Source organism: Rattus rattus, chromosome 9 (genome assembly GCF_011064425.1).
Source record: "Rattus rattus isolate New Zealand chromosome 9, Rrattus_CSIRO_v1, whole genome shotgun sequence".
Taxonomy (NCBI): Eukaryota; Metazoa; Chordata; class Mammalia; order Rodentia; family Muridae; genus Rattus; species Rattus rattus.
In genome coordinates, this window is record NC_046162.1 from 5418261 (window position 1) to 5435053 (window position 16793).

Genomic DNA, 16793 nt, shown 5'->3' on the forward strand with positions numbered 1-16793 from the left:
ACGTCAGGGTAGCAGCGTATATTGGCTGAGCCCCAACCTGGACGGTCAACGTGATGTTCCTGAGAGGGGTAAGGTGTGCCATTCACCTGACTTATCACTTATGGTCCCTTGGGGATGACTAGGGCTTGTGTATTTCCCTCGGCCGTGCTCTATGGCTGATTTCACAGTGACTGACAGGAGCGCCTGGGTGTCTTGATGCTGGGTAGGATTGCAGGCTGGGTGCTGTGAGGTGCTGAGAAGTCCGCCTGCAGCTCTCTGATGCCTAGGAGGACAGCGAGTGGTGGGTGGGTGGGTGGTTGATGCTGGGTTTTCTTCCCTGCTATACGGGTTCTACAAATGAATACTTCCTTGAGAGGTTATTGTCAGATTGGAGAGAAGCCTCAGAGATGCTGAGGTCGGTTTGCCGCTGATGAACAGGCAGAATGACTGACGTAGCTGTCTCAGAGGCAAATCCTCCCTTCCTGTGGGCAGTGGTGTGCAAGCAGACAAGTGCCCTTTCTCCATGGCAACTTTCTTATGGCATGGCCTGTGGTGGGGCTGGCAGGTCAGGACTGTCCACTCCTCCTAAAACCTGGTAGCTCTCTTGTTGCTGGCCCAGATCACAGCCCCACTGGGCATCTAGATCTGCTTACTGTTCGATGCAGCCTGGCCCTATTTACCTTCTGTGGTTCCCAGCGTGACTTCTCTCTCCATACAACAGTTGTGGACCAGAACCACAGCAGTCCCTTTTAGAGTTGAGGTGGGTCCAGATGGCCGAAGGCACCCCAAGGAGATGTGGGCCAGGGTGTGGGACCAGCTGTGGCTGCCTCTAAAGCTCTTTGCATTTTATCTTCATCTTTATATTACCCAGAAGCCTCTGGAATGTTGGCTCACAGTCTGTGGGTCGTGCCCCTTTGGGGTTTGAAAGACCCTTTCACAAGGGTGTCACCTAAGACCATTGGAAAACACAGATATTTGCATTAAAATTTATAACAAAAGTTACAGTTATGAAGTAGCAATAATATTATGGTTGGGGGTCATCACAACATGAGTCGCAGCATTAGAACAGTTGAGAACCACCACTCTAGAAGGAATGACTAGGGGCCCATCGTATAGCCCTGCAGTGTCTTCTCCCTTTGTGTTGGAGAGTTAGTGTATGGCTGAATGTGTCCTTCCTGTTTAGAGAGTCCTAGCTTCATTGTCAGCCCATGGTGCTGACTCTGCCCCTACTGAGTTGTATCGTGGGAGTGGAGCTGGAAACTGGGAGGGGGCTCTAGAGTAGTCATGATGTTGGTGTCTCAGCTCGGGGCAGATGACAAAGATCTGCTTAGAGTGCCCTGGGAGGAGCAGGGATGAGGGTGCTCCAGGAGGAGTGGGATGACAGTGCTTCAGGAGGAGCAGGGATGAGAGTGCTCCAGGAGGAGCAGGATGAGGATGCTCCAGGAGGAGCAGGGATGAGGGTGCTCCAGGAGGAGCAGGATGAGGATGCTCCAGGAGGAGCAGGGATGAGGGTGCTCCAGGAGGAGCAGGGGATGAGAGTGCTCCAGGAGGAGCAGGATGAGGGTGCCCCAGGAGGAGCAGGGATGAGGGTGCCCCAGGAGGAGCAGGGATGAGAGTGCTCCAGGAGGAGCAGGGATGAGAGTGCCTCAGGAGGAGCAGGGATGAGGGTGCTCCAGGAGGAGCAGGGATGAGGGTGCTTCAGGAGAAGCAGGGATGAGAGTGCTCCAGGAGGAGTGGGATAAGGGTGCTCCAGGAGGAGCAGGATGAGGATGCTCCAGGAGGAGCAGGATGAGGGTGATCCAGGAGGAGCAGGATGAGGGTGATCCAGGAGGAGCAGGATGAGGATGGACCAGGAAGAAACCATCTGTATTGTTCTCTGGTTCCCTGTACTAGCTGCTGCTGGTTTTCTTCAGATCTATGACCTGTTAGGTGTGTGCTTAGGTCTCTGTGTTGACTGGCTGGCTGGCTGGACAAATATCAGAAAACCTGCTCTCCAGTCTGCATGCCCTTGATAGGACACACTTTCTGGGCCTCTGGCTGTTTTTCTGAGCTTAGCTCACCCACCCCCCTCCCCAGCCCACCCCACTCGCCTGTTAATCTGAAGGCCTGAGTCAGCTGCAGCAGGGCTCTGGCAGGTGGCGTTAGCATAGGGTTCTGTGAGGTATGGCCTCCCTGGATTTGGTAAGGAGATTGTGTGAGGCCCTGCGACTTAGAGCCTAGGGTACAGGGTTGACTCTGGGCAGGCTGGAGGGATGTGTGTGGCACTGGGCCTGGCTGTAGAAGCCATGACTGAAGCTTGAGGGTGGCGAGTTGGTTTCTTTCTTTTCTGGAATGATGAAGTGCCCATGGCATCTTTCGTGGGTGTCAGAGGCTCTGTGGATTTGCGAATGGTACGGAGGAAGTGGGCAGATGGACACGCCCCCAGCAGGAAGGGTGGTTGGAGCCCGCACTGAAGTGCATGGCATGGCCCTGGCTCATTGTTCTGGTTTGTGTTTCCTACAGATCATGATTGAGTTCTGCCCTGGGGGAGCAGTGGATGCCATCATGCTGGGTAAGTTTCCCTTCGGCTGCTGGGGAGGCGGGACTTCCCCCTGAGCTCCGCATTACGCTTCCTGCGGGCTCTGACTGGTCCCTTTGTGGTGGTTTGAGTATGCATGCCCTGTGGGAAGTGGCACGATTAGGAGGCGTGGCCTTCTTAGAATAGGTGTGGCCTTGTCGGAGGAAGTGTATCACCGTGGGGGTGGAGCTTTGAGGGCTCCTAGTACTCAAGCTCCGCCCAGTGCAGGAGAGACCCTCCTCCCGGATGCCTTTAGATCAAGATGTAGAACTCTCAGCTCCTTCTCCAGCACCATGCCTGCCTGGATGCTGCCACGCTTCCCATGATGATGATAATGGACTGAACCTGTGAAACTGTAAGCCAGCCCCAGTGAAATGTTTGCCTTTATAAGAGTTGCCTTAGTCGTGGCTTCTCTTCACAGCAGTGGAAACCCTAATTAAGACACCCTCCCTGGCTCTTTGTGGGATGTGGAGAGAACACTGGCCTCTTTCACTGGAAGACTGGCACCTTCTGTTCAAGATACCGTGTGTCTTTATATCGACCACTCCCCCTTTTGAGCCCTCTTGACCATGATGCCCTCCCCATGGCACTGAGTGAGACATCAAAGTGTCTTATCTTAGCCTGTTACTGCCGCTCTCACAGAACACCTGCAGCTGGGTGAGTTACAAAGAACAGATTAGATTTGGCTCACGGTTCCGAGGCTGGGAAGTCCAAAAGCAAGACACACTGAAGGCAGAAGGAAGCTCTTGAGGGAGAGAAACAGACAAAAGGCATCACCAGGAGCCCACCTCTGTGAGAACAAACGAGCCCCCACAACAGCTTTAGCCTGTTAGGGAAGAGGTGATGATCTCGCAGCACCTCCACACTGGGGCTTTCAGGGACTCGTGCGTGACAGCATCCACCCATTCTGTAAACTCTCAGTGTGGGGTGTGTGTGTGTGTGTGTGTGTGTGGGGTGTGTGTGTGTGTGGAGAGGGCCTGCTATGTCTTGATGTCCTTGGCAAAGATTCATTGATATCAATGCTAAGAAAATATTGTGTCTTAGTCTTTTCCTACTGGTCCCCACAAAATACCCGAGGCTGGGTACTTTTAAAGAAGAAAGGCTTTTAAAGCTTTGTTTTGGAAGCTGCGAGTTCACCATGGGGTGGCTTCTAAGGGCCGTGTGATGGCTGGTGTTACAATGGGATTGAGCATGCAGAAAGACATGAAGAATAAGGCAGGAAGTCAGAGAGCTTAGTGGGGTAGCCTTGCTCGTTCTCCTGGTCTGTCTGTCTGTCTGTCTGTCTGCCTGTCAAGACATGGTCTCACTATGTAACTGGCCAGGACCTCACTAGGTTGGCTTTGGCCTCACAGAGATCCTCCTGCCCTCTGCCTTGGGAGCCCTAGGATTGTAACGTGTGTACCTCCGTGGCCAGTGTCCTACTCTTTTTATAACTTTTGGCTCCTGCAAGAACTGACACCAGGCTTATTTCTTCCGAGGGTGGGGCTCTTTATCTAATCATCTAGACTTAGCTCCCTCACCTGCACACTCCCACACTAGACACCAGAATGTGAACCACTTGGGGGACAACCTCTAGCCTTACCCAAAGCCAGAACGATTTGTGATCAGTGCCTGCCCAGGATGTATCTCATTAATCTTTGGTTATAGATCTGGAAAGACTATCTGTTTATTCTTGTGCATGTGTGTGCACAGGCAGGTGGAGCGGTGGGTGTGTGCGTGTGTGCTGGCCTCTTAACTCCGTGGAGCTGAGGAAGACCTTGAACCTCTTAACTCCCTATGGAGCTGAGGAAGACCTCGGATGCTCCTGGTTCCACCTTCCAATCTGGAACTACATTTGTGTACCACATCTCCAGCCCCTAGAGGGATGCTTTTAAGAGCAAACTCCCAATTGCATGCCTGGCTACCCAGATGCACTTCATATTGGATTTCATATTAAATTTCCAGTTGCATGCAGCCACCACAGAAAAGACATACAGTGCTGTTCCATCATACCGTGTCTTCCGCATAGCCTTTCCCTTTTCGAGAATGGTTTTCCTGTCCCCCACCAGCTCGGGTCTACGAATCTTGACCTCAGAGGAGGGCTATGTCTCCAAACAAATGCTCTATGGTTGCGGAGACTCTCCAGACAGCATCTACAAGGCTCTGGGTGAGCTGGTGGCTCTCTGGTCCACCGCTACGTTTCCTGATACCACTGCCAAGCCTTTGTTTCTGCTGGCTCTGTGACCTGGGCTGCCTGTGCTCTGAGGTCAAGCACTCTGTGCCTCTGCAACTCATTCATTCAGATGGGATTGCTGTGTGTCCTGGCCTGTCTGTGCACATCCCTTCCCTGTCCCCACCCGGTCCCCACCTGGTCCTAAGCACCACTCTGCTGTGACCCTAACCCATTAGAAGCACTCATTGTGTTGTAGCTTGAGTGTGTCCTTCAAAAGCTCATATGCTGCAAACTTAACCCTCAGATTCACCCTCAAACAGAGTTTGCAGGTGGGTCTCTGGGGGAAAATTAGAGTTAGATAAGGTCGTGAGGCAGCCCCATGGTGACATCAGTGACCCACTAGCACACTTGCTATCTCACCACGTGCACACAGCACAAGGACCTTTGTGGGTGATGCCATGCTGTTGAGACTTCTAGACTATAAAACCAGAACCCTTTCTGTGTCAGTTACCACAGCAAAATGGACCAAGGCGCCCCAAATCCTCCCACAGGTGCCCTGCATTTCAGTGGGCCATTTGTGAACTCTGAAGCCTTGAATCTCTAAAGCGACCTTCAGCAAGTAGTCCTCTGAGCCTTGGTGGCCACATCTGTGTGCCAGGGCGAACAGCTCTGTCGGCCCTGTGGTTGTATTGTGGGGACAGAGTTGGTCTGTATGCCCACAGGGCTCTGCAGATGCTCCCTAACGCTGGCCTAGAGAAGGTCTGGTGCAGATCTGGCAAGAGCCTGGTGCTGACACTGTGTAGGGTCAGGTGTCAACCAGGAAATGGTTTGGTGCTGGCCCCTCGAGGGCTATTCAGTGACGACAGCGTTCCTCTTTTCCAGAGCTGGATCGAGGCCTCACTGAGCCCCAGATTCAGGTCGTTTGCCGCCAGATGTTGGAGGCTCTCAACTTCCTGCACGGCAAGAGAATCATCCACCGTGACCTGAAAGCTGGCAACGTGCTTATGACCCTGGAGGGGGACATCAGGCTGGGTAAGAAGGGCTCGAGGGACAAACACTGTCTGAGTTCAGGTGTCCTGGCTGACGGTGCCACCTGGCCAGTGCAGCTCAAGGGGGCAGGACTTGGGCCTGTAAGTGAGTGTGGGGTCCTCACACACACAGCCACCCCTACCAAGGTACCAACAGTTCTCCCTGAGTCCTTGGACCACAAGCTACTCTAGTGCTTTTCAACCAGCGTCAGGGGACATTTGGCAGCATGGAGACACCTGGGGGTGAAGGTGTCGCTTGAATCTTGTGAGTAGAGGCCAGGGGTGCTGACCAGCATCATGTGGAATACACAACAGCCATGATGCCAGAGCCTGATTCGAGTGAGCTTCCAGTTTGACAGACTCCAATGGGAGAGATCTGTACCCAAGCGCTTTTACCCACTGAGCCATCTTGCTGTCCCCTTCTACCCCCGAATTTTTTTCAATACACAATTGATGGAACCCACAGATAAACCCATGAGTGTGATCAAAGGTAGACTGAGCATCAAAATTGATTTTTTTTAATCTCCTTTTTCTTTGTATTCTTTGTAAGATTCTAGCTAGTCACCACATGTGTTCTCTCCTGCTGTTTCCCACTGTCATTCTCCAGAGGTGTGGCTCTGAGAGCCTCTCATCTTTCTTTCTGCACCATTAAGTAACATGCCTGTAATTCTGCCATTTGATGGGCAGCACATGCGTATGTCATACAACCCACATGTGTATATCATACAATCCACATGTGTATATCATACAGCCCACATATGCATATCATACAATCTACATGTGTATATCATACAAACCACATATGCATATCATACAACTCACATATGCATATCATACAACCAACGTGCATATATCATACAATCCATATGTGTATATCATACAACCCACAGGCGTATGTCATACAATCCATATGTGTATATCATACAACCCACATGCATATGTCATACAACCCACATATGCATATCATACAACCCACATGCGTATATCATACAATCCACATGTGTATATCATACCATCCACAAGCACAGGAGGGGTTAAGGGAGAGAGCTGGAAGGACCTCCGGCTTCTTTATGTGGACACGTCCACCACATTGGTCCCCAGTGCCCCTCAGTGTTGAGTGTGCTGGGCTCAGGGAGCAGGAGGGTGGAGAGAGCTCATGCAGCAGGGGACGGCACCCTGGTTCCCACTCACTTGATAGCATTCAGCTCCACTGCCCAGTAATGTCTGATACCAGTTCACTGCAGCGTTCGCCACGCCCCTCCAACATAGAAGTGTTGGCCTTTTTACTTCCTCCAGTGGGCGCCTTGGTTTTAGGGACATGGGAGAAGCTGTAACCATAGAACCTCCATGAGAACTGCAGGGGTGACGTGAGGGTGGAGGCAGAAAGGGCACAGTCAGTCAGAGGAGTCCAGAGAGGGCTCAGAGAGGACTAGGGCCAGCTCTCCCTAACTCATGCCCACAGGGCCAGATCTGCTGTGCTGTCCAAGTGAGGTGCAGGGCCTGCTCTCCTGTGCTGCTGATGGCAAGGGGGTGAGACCAGCTCCCCTGTTCTCATGACCTAGTAGCAAGCTCCCCCGACTGCAGCGGATGGCGAGAGTGAGGGGCAAAGGGAATCACCACTCCCACAGAGGCCACCTGATGTAGAGCCGGGTCTTGTTTTCTCAACTGAAGTTGACTTCCTTTCTGGCTTGTATGAAGTTGTCATAAAACCGGCCTCTCCGCCCCTCCCCCTCCCCCAGAGCAAGGTTGATAATGTTTTGGACTGACATGAATAACAATCGGAAACCACTAAACTAAAAGCTGAATTGCAGTTATGCCGTACAGCCGCAGCTGCACTGTGGGCCAGTGTTGAATACTTGGGCGCTCACGTCAGCCTCAAAGGTCACCGACTGCATTTTGCAGAGGAGGACTTTGTAGCCCATAGAGGTTAATTCTTTCACCCAGTATCACACAGCTAGCAAGAGGAGCAACTGGGGTTCAGACCAAAATCATCTGGCTGCAGAGCTGATGTGCAAGCCACTCCACTCTTGTAGACGCCTGGAGGCTCGTAGTAAACAAACCCCACCTCCTGTGTGTCCAGTCAGGGAATGCTCATCTCTTAGAACCAAAGTGGGGAGAAGAGGCAGCTAGGAGTATGTGGTTGGTTAGAGCCACACAGAGCACTGCTTGGCCTCCCTAACCTCTGCCTTTCTAGAGAACCCCAGTCTCAAAAAGATTCTGATAAGATCAAGTTCTACATTTCCTTACGTGGACCCGTAAGATATACTAGAAACCATTGGAGGCCGCGCTGTCAGTAATGCCAGCGAAGGCCTCTGATTGGCTCAGCCTGGCTCAGCGTGCTGTGATTGGCCCAGCTTGTAGATCGCTGGCATGGAGGGAGGAGCTGGGGCTCGGTGCGGAAGTCCTCCTTCCTTTTTGTGTTAGTGGGCAGGAGGTGGGCAAGATGGCCTTTTCAGAGGAAGAGAGGATTAGGCCAGAGAAACAAGTCATTGTTCTTAGCCTGTGACTAAGGGGGTGGGGGGTGGGGCGCAGGAAGCCAGCTCAGAAGACTGCTTTTGTAGTTGAGGTTTGGGGTGATGTAGGGAGAAGAGAAGCAATCAATCGATCGATCAATCAATCAACAGATGCAGCGATAAGAAGCTGAAGATAGCGGGGAGCCCCTGAGCAAACAGGCTCTGCTAATAGGATATATATAGTTACCCCAAATCTACAGAAAATACAATAGAAAGCTTGTCTGGGTAAGGGTGGTCCTTCCAGTTTCATGACTGGATTACAAGGACTTGAGGAAACTGAGGCCCGAGGAGTGGAGCGGTGTGATCATCACGTTAGCATCCTGTCCCCTCCCTGCCTGCTGCTGTTGCGGCTGTGACACCCTCAGGGAGGGCAGATCATCCTGTAATTAGGAGAAGCCTCTTGCTAGCGAGTCCAGCTGAGCCACTGGCTGCTGCTACCCTATCAGGGATCCCCAGGAAGGTGGCCCCTGGGAGCCCTGGGGAGGGCTGGAACCTCTACTCCTCTCCTCCCACCCTGGTCCAGCAGGTCACAGCCCTTTCTAGACCTGCTTTCCTGTGGACCCATGAGGGGCCTGGCTACTGTTGTATGGCGTTTGGATGGGTTCCAGGTGACTGAGCGGGGTTGTTATGGGGGCACCCACATCCCTACCCAGCACCCAATCCTCTTCATACTCCCTGGCTTCTGGGGGGAAGCTGTTGTGTCTTGTGCCTGTGTTGATCACCTGGGGGCACAGGAACAGAACTTGCCGTGTATCTTCAAACATTTCAACTTAGGTTTGTGTGGGGGATGCTTTTAATCCTCCAGAAAAGATTTTTATACATGTATAAAATGTACTTTGAGTGTCTGGGAGCAGTTCTACTTGTCTTTACTCCCAGACAGAGTTAGAGGCTAGCTTGGTCTACATAGAAAGTTAGAGGCCAACCAGGGCCGTGTAGTGAGGTTTCTAAGAAAGAGATGGGGCGGGGCCAGGGTAGAGTTTGTGTGCATGAACTTCAAGGTATTCATTGGTAGTGAAGTCAGAAAGATGCATGTGTGAATCCAGGGAAAAGTAGTATTTTGTTGAGTTTTATTTTTGTGTGGTGCTGGGACTCAAGCCCAGAGCATGCTGGGTAGAGGAAAGTACTTTCAGTCAACTGTAGCCCTTGCTACTAGACTCTCTTTCTAAATGTGTGTATATTTTTTATTTTTAATGGAAACACAAGAAGTATGCACATTTATGGGGTGCAGGGTGACGTGATCAGACCTTGCGGCTGTTGTGGCCATGCCCTTGGCCGCTTGCTGTTTCTTAGAAGAACATTTAAAATGGGTTTGATTTCGAGGCAGTCAGTCATTGTTCCCGCCTTAAAACAAAGGCTTTACCTTGCACCCACCCTCATCCCTCCTGGTCCTCCCAGCTCCCCCAACTCCAGCCTACTCATCTATCCATCCTAGCTCCCTGTCTCCCCTCCCCGCTCCCCCCACTCACCCCTTCTCCCTCCCCACCTCCCTCACCCTACTTCTGGAAGATTCTCAGATAAGTTGCAGATTTTTGTCTTTCTGTGCTCGTCTGCCTTTTAAAATCGAACCTTATCTGCCTGTTTCCCCACATCCGTGAGTGCTGCTCACGGCCACCGTTATTTCATACACATGCAAAACAGGTTACCTGTTAGCTCTGGGCTGGGTATTAAGTGTGTCAGATCATGTTGCCAGCCAGCCAGCCACTCCAGGAGTGTGCCAGCTTCTGGCTCCTGGAGCCTCCTCTGGGAGTTGCTGGGCCGTGGGGTCTCACTTAGCTCACACTTTCCTCAGCCCCTCCTTTCTACTCCCAGCACGTATACCTCTCAGCAGATTGCAAAGTCTTCCTTTACCACATCCTGTGTTTTACATAAGAGAGAGAGGGAAAGAGAGAAAAGTAAACCCCAATAGCATTGCTGGAGGTGTTTCTGTTTTCTAAACCGCGAAAACGGTGCACTCCATCGAAAATGGTTTAAAGAATAAAATCGTGCAAAGGAAAAAGAATAAATAGACCAAGGGCCTCTGTGCCTGTCCCCACCAAAACCCCACACCTGGGGAGCTGACCACTGAGCTTTTGGGTGCAGCTGAGTTTGGGTACATGCAGTATGCAGAGGTTGGATTTTAAATGCGGCTGGGATGATGCTACATGTGCTTTCTGTCTCGGAGTGTTACTTCTGGTTAGGTCTGACACACTTGTTCCTTTTTTAGGGCTGCATGCTATTTCGTAGCCAAGGAGAAGCATAGCTTAACCATCTGCCTCTGAGCTCCAGCAGTGAGTTCAGTGGCTTCCAGTTTGACATTCTTCTGAATGCTGCTTCCGGAAGCCTCTGTCTGTTTTCTAGATCTGTTTGTAGACATCTGCAGCCAGGACCAGGGTTACTGCTGACAGCATACAGTGGGGCAGCTGCTGCCTGCCTATCCTGGTGGCCTGAGTTTGATCCCCAGGGCCTACATGGTGGAAAGGAGAGAACCGACTTCTGCAAGTTTGTCCTCTGACCTCCACATGCAGAATATGATACTTGCCCCCTCCCCAGTAAGATAAAAATAATAAAATGTAATAGAGAATGTGGGGCAGGAGAGATGGCTCAGCGGTTAAGAACAAACATTTACTAGTCTTGCAGAAGTCTGATTGAATTCTCAGTTCCCACTTAGTGGCTCCCACATGCCTGTAACTCTAGTCCCAGTGGGTCCCCTTCTCACTCCATAGGCACCGGGCATGCAGGGTACTCAAACATACATGCAGGAAATCACTCATAAATAAAATAAAACAAAAGGGCAAGTATCCAGTAGTCCTTGCTTATCCATAGCGACACAGTCCACGGCCCACAGCGGGTACCTGACAGTACTGGTGGTTCAGAGCCCTCTACATAGTATCCATACATACTAGTGGCAAAGTTTAGTTTCTAAGCTAGGCACATAAGAGATTAGCAACATTTGGTGGTAAAATAGAACTATAGCAATATACTATAGTGGGTGTTATTTAAGATTTATGACTTACTTCTAGAACATCCCATGGAATAATTCCAGACTGGAGCTGACAGCAAATAACCAAAACTAGGGAAAGCCAAGCCATGAGGTGGGGCTGGGCTGTGTGAGCAAAGACTTTTCAGCAAAGTCTCTATGCTCTCTTAACTGTGGCTGTGCTCCCTAACCTGTATTCCCTTAGCTGTGACTGTGCTCCCTTAGATGTGACTGTGCTCCCTTAGCTCTGACTGTGCTCCCTTAGCTGAGACTGTGCTCCCTTAGCTCTGACTGTGCTCCCTTAGCTCTGACTGTGCTCCCTTAGCTGAGACTGTGCTCCCTTAGCTCTGACTGTGCTCCCTTAGCTGAGACTGTGCACCCTTAGCTGTGACTGTGCTCCCTTAACTCTGACTGTGCTCCCTTAGCTGAGACTGTGCTCCCTTAGCTGAGACTGTGCTCCCTTAGATGTGACTCTGAGAACATTCCCTCAACTAACTGGTTGGGTTTCTTGCTCCAGGAGTGTTGTCCGGGCTAGAGCTGTGGGTCGAGCAAAAGGTGTTTCAACAGAAGTCCCAGTCTATAAGGGAGAGTCCCTTGAGCCCACTGCCCTGTTTCTAACTTATTCTGAAGTAGAGAAACGGAATCATACTTTTATGAGAAGAGGTTGGTAAAGATGCCTTGAGATGGCTGCCCACCCTCGCAGAGGATGCTCTCATGAGCTCTAACACAGGTTACCCCAGTGAACGTCCACGGAATGCCTGAGGTCCTGGGCTGCTGGGAGGAGCCACCCCACCCTCCACACTGGGAAGAAGTAACAGCTCCCCTAAAAGTTCACTTGGTGCCTGCTTCCGGGGTGGCCCTGGGACCAGTTATCATTGTGGAAGTTGGTGGTTTCCCATTTCCCCTTTCCTTTTACAGAAGGTATAGCAAAGCCAGGGGGGTGGGGTGGGGGTGGGATGGCCAACATCTGGAAGAGTCACCCTAAGATCTCAGCCAGCATTTTCCCAGGAGACAGGAATAGTGTCCTGCCCATGGTGTTTGTGGGGAATCGGGCTCCCAGGTATCCTGGCTGACCTAGCAGGAAGGAAAGCCTAACCCTCATTCTTACCAGGAGCCCTTGAGGTGCCACCCTCCAAGTAGGCTTGGGGGATCCCCTGTGTCTGAACCTCACCTTTAGCAGTTCTGGTCCTGCCCCCTCTCTCGGGTCAAAACACACACACACAAACACACACACACACACACACACACACACACACACACACACACACACACGAACGTACGAGCGTGCGCCCAAGAACCTATGTGTGACCAATCTTCAACTCTCCGGCCTAGAGAGGCTGCTTCATGGCCACTCCCAGGAGAGGCTTGTTCACCACAGTCTCTTGAGGCCTTAGGTTCTCAGGGTGAGCCTGCTCTTGGGAGTAGCAAGGTGCTCCTGTATGGAGACTCATGATGACCTAAGCTGAAAGTGGAGCCATTTTGTAAATGTAAATTTGATCCTCGGGACAACCCCTAAATGAGCTCTAAAGGACCAAGGGTCAGCATCCCTGTGTCACAGAGGGGAAAGCATCACTGGGTGTCTCAGTGCTTGTGGCTCTCCCCCTAGCTTATTCCACCCTGACCCCCAACTATCCTCTGTGTCGTTAGCTTCCTGTGCCCGGACGGACGCACAGCTCTTGCCATGACCCTTGATTGCTTGGAGCGCCCCCTAGACTTTTAGGGAGCTCCATCCAGGACAAACTGGGGGTTGTGGATTTAGTGATGAAAAGGATGTCAGGACCGACCCACGTCCTCAGTGGAGTCTGATTTTATAAAGATAGTTTGGAGTGGAATCAGCATGCAAGGTGAGAGAAAGAAGATGCACAGGAGAGGAAGTTGGGCCGTAGGGACGGCTCCTTCCATTGGTAAAGGCCCTTGCTGCCACGCCTAGCACCCCAAGCTTCATTCCTGGAAATCACATGGTGGAAAAAGAGAACTGGCTCCCATGAGTTGTCCTCTGACCTCTGTATGTGCAAGCCGTAGGTAGCATAGGCATCGTGTCTTAGCTCAGTACTGAACAAGCAAGAAAGGGGGTGACCACCATGTCGAGTTGTAAAGACAGAGCAGGAAGCAATCGGGTGTGACCCCCCAGGCCCCCAGCTCCTCACTTGATTAGCTCAGCTGTGAGATTCTGTGCTCAGGGACTGCGTGAAGACCCACACCTTCCTCGAGAGGGAAGGGGAAGCAGGTCATGTGCACAGAAGGGGGTCTGTGGTGCACATGAATAATTTAAAAGTGCCCTACAGACTTCCCTGCAGTCAGTCTCCAGGGAGGCGTTCTTCTTCAATTGAGGTCCCCCTTTCTGAGATGACTCTAGCTTGTGTCAAGTTGACATGAGACTAGCCGGCCAGCACGTGTAGGTGGCTCTGGCCGTGCCTCGGATGGGACTGGAACCTGACCAGGTGAAACTAGGAGCCACCAAAAAGAAAGAAAAAGACAGAGCCAAGCGATTACATATAATACCTTTAAAAATGTTTGTTTTTAAATGACAGTAATATAATTCTGTTTACAACAGTGTGAGTATTTGAACAGCACACTGATGGGTGTCACTGTTTGTACTTGGTGTTATTTCACAGATTCATAGTTGGATTCAAAAGTGCCTGGCCTTTTTTTTTTTTTTTTTTTTTTAAGACAGGGTCTCACAAAAAAAAAAAAAAAAAAAAAAAAAAAAAAAAAATCCCCAAGTCTGGTTGCCTCATCCCTGAGTCCAGCAAGTGCATTCCGGAGTCCACACCTAGGACTTCACCCCAAGGGTGTGGGTGGAGGAGAATCCCTCAGCGGTGATTTTATCTGAGGTTTTTGTGTTGCAGCTGATTTCGGAGTGTCTGCCAAGAATCTGAAAACTCTGCAAAAGCGAGATTCCTTCATAGGAACGCCTTACTGGTGAGTCTCGGGGCCTCTGAGCAGCTGATTAGCAGGCTAGCCTAGCAAGCCCAGCACCCCGCGGTTACCTCTGGGTGGATTGCGTGGTGCCCGTTCAGAGCCCCTGAATCAGCCATTCAAAGTGTGTGCGTGCGTCCAGCGTCTGCTTCTCTCCTGGGTACTCCAGTGCCTAGCACAAGTGACTTAGCTTCCCCACGCCTCACCCATAAACTGGGGTCCCAGTGGAAAGCACCCCACTAATAAACTAAACCGAGTCCCTGAAAAGGCGCTTCGGCTCCTGGTTCGTCTAACGCACGTACTGAGTTTGGGTGCTGTCTCTGGGTGAGGACGTGAGAGCCATGCAAATTCACCTCCTGTCCTTGTGAGGAATCTCCTCTCTCGCCAGAACTATAACTTAAAATAAAAACACCTAAGAAGAGACAGCTCTCTGGCAGAGGAAGACACCTGAAGGAGCTCTGGCCCCGGCCTGCACCCTCCCACGCATGCAGGGCATCCAGGCAACACCCCAAGCCCAAGCTCTCACTCAATTTCACACCTGATTACTTTGTGTTCTGTTTTTACAACTGGCCACGGTGTCAGCCCCTTCCTCGCTTGCTTACTACTCTTAACTCTTTCTCTCCCACCCCTCCCGTTATTCCTCTCTCTTCTCTCCCACCCCCCTTTCTCTCTGTGCTGTCCTGTACTGTCTACCCCCACTGTCCTACCTTGTTGTTTTATTGCTGGAACCTTCCCCCTTCTGCCCTCACCCGCCTGCCCCTTCCCCAGGACTCTGTTCTGGATTGCTGCTGCCATCTTGTGGCAGGCTCCAGGAACTGCAGCGGGCCGAGACCCTTGAGGAAGACAATGGGATGCCAGTAATTCAAATCATGGCTTCAAATACTGCCAACCTCCAGTGTGGTGCTGGTGGTGTCCGAGACCCCGAGGCTACAAGCAGCACCCGCAGGGGCCCAATTCTTAGCCCTTATTGTTCCTTGGTTGGCTCAGGATGGCCCCTGAGGTGGTGCTGTGTGAAACCATGAAGGACGCCCCCTATGACTACAAGGCTGACATCTGGTCCCTGGGCATCACGCTGATCGAGATGGCACAGATTGAGCCCCCACACCATGAGCTCAACCCCATGCGGGTCCTGCTCAAGATCGCCAAGTCGGACCCTCCCACCCTGCTCACACCCTCCAAGTGGTAAGGAGGGTCTGTGTAATTATGGAGGGTCTGAAGCCACTCCAAAGTCAGGTGGATGTCGGAGGTGGGGGCGGGGCATCTCCAGGCCTTTGCGAACTGCCTGCCTGAACTATACAAAACAGCACAAAACATTAGGTGTGAGAGCAAGACCAGTTAGCCAGGGGGAGATTCTGTTATGTCCCGGGACATAGGGAACTGGAACAGAGCCCAGGCAGCCACACGGCTCGGGGATGGGGACTTGGGTTCAGATTCTGACACTGCCATGCTCGTTCCCTAGCTAATCTATGTTCCTCTTAGACGTCTATGTCCTGGGCAGTCATGTGCATTATAAGAAGGATGTCCTGGGGACCCTGTCTTGGAACACCCAACCCTGGGCACAGAGTGCCCGGGCTATGGCTCACTCCTCACTTACGCCTGTCCCCCAGGTCCACGGAGTTCCGAGACTTTCTGAAGGTAGCCTTGGATAAGAACCCAGAAACTCGGCCCACAGCTGCGCAGCTGCTGCAGGTGAGTGTGGATTTGTTACATTGTTCCTCAAAGGCACCTGGTGAGGCTAAAACAACAAGCAGTGGAATGCTTAGCTTGGCCTGAGGTACTGCGCCCAAGGAGTGCTCCCCGTGTCCAGTGTATTATTAGATGTGGTGGTTCACACCTCTAAGTCCGAGCAGAGGCAGGAGAACCACTGCAAGCCCCAGACCTGGTCTACAGAGCAAGTTCCAGGGCAGCCAGAGCTACATAGAGGAGCAGACCCTTTCTCAAAAAGAAAATGAAACAAAACAGAAGTGTGCCTATCCGCTGGGAGATCCTGACTTTCCTTTCATACTTCTGGTTCAAAATCAAATGTGCCTCCTCAAGGCCCACTTCCAGCATGGTGTGTTTGCTTGAGGGATGGGGCTGCCGTTGCTGTCAGATGCAAAGGCCCCAAGCCACTCGGGACCAGTTGCTTCCTGTAAATGGCACCTCCCATGCTGGGGCATCCGTCCTGCCTGACATTGTCAGGGCAGAGACCAGCTGTCGCCTGGAGCCTTGGCAGGAGCTAGGAATTCCACTTCCTAGCTGAAGCAGTGCCTGCCAGGGGATTCTCAGCGTGCAGCAGAAGAGCACAGAGCAGAGGGGAGAGTAGCAGAGGGAAGACGCTCTGCCTCAGTTTACCCAGATGCCCTCAGACCTGCTGGGGCCTCTCCAGTACCTGTTAAAGTGCAGGGTGGGAGGGATACAGTGTTCTGCTAGACCTGAGGACACTGGGCTCAAAGGAGAAGTCCCTGCCCGAGGTCACCTGGTTGGAATGTCAGCACTGGGGCAGCTCTTGTCTGTTACTCCTAGGGTGCTGCTACTCCCTGTCCTTTTGTGTCCCTTGTGGCTAAGCCACCCAAGCTCCCCAGGACTGATGGCTCAGTCTTTCATCTGCACAAATGTCCCTGACTAGTGTCCTGCAGCAGTTGGTGACCTGGATCTGAAATTAGGGTTGTGAGGAGTTCCCTCCGAGCCTCCGTTTCTCCCTTGGTCA

General features: G+C 51.8%; 1 protein-coding gene across 1 annotated transcript in view; it reads left to right on the plus strand.

The window, feature by feature from the left end:
• Positions 1 to 16793, plus strand: part of Stk10 (serine/threonine kinase 10) — an 88454-nt gene that overhangs the window by 40434 nt on the left and 31227 nt on the right. Inside the window, exons 3-7 of the mRNA XM_032912813.1 lie at positions 2482 to 2530; positions 5571 to 5720; positions 14035 to 14107; positions 15092 to 15286; positions 15712 to 15793. Of these exons, the coding sequence (XP_032768704.1) occupies positions 2482 to 2530; positions 5571 to 5720; positions 14035 to 14107; positions 15092 to 15286; positions 15712 to 15793 (549 nt within the window). The remainder of the gene's footprint in view (positions 1 to 2481; positions 2531 to 5570; positions 5721 to 14034; positions 14108 to 15091; positions 15287 to 15711; positions 15794 to 16793) is intronic.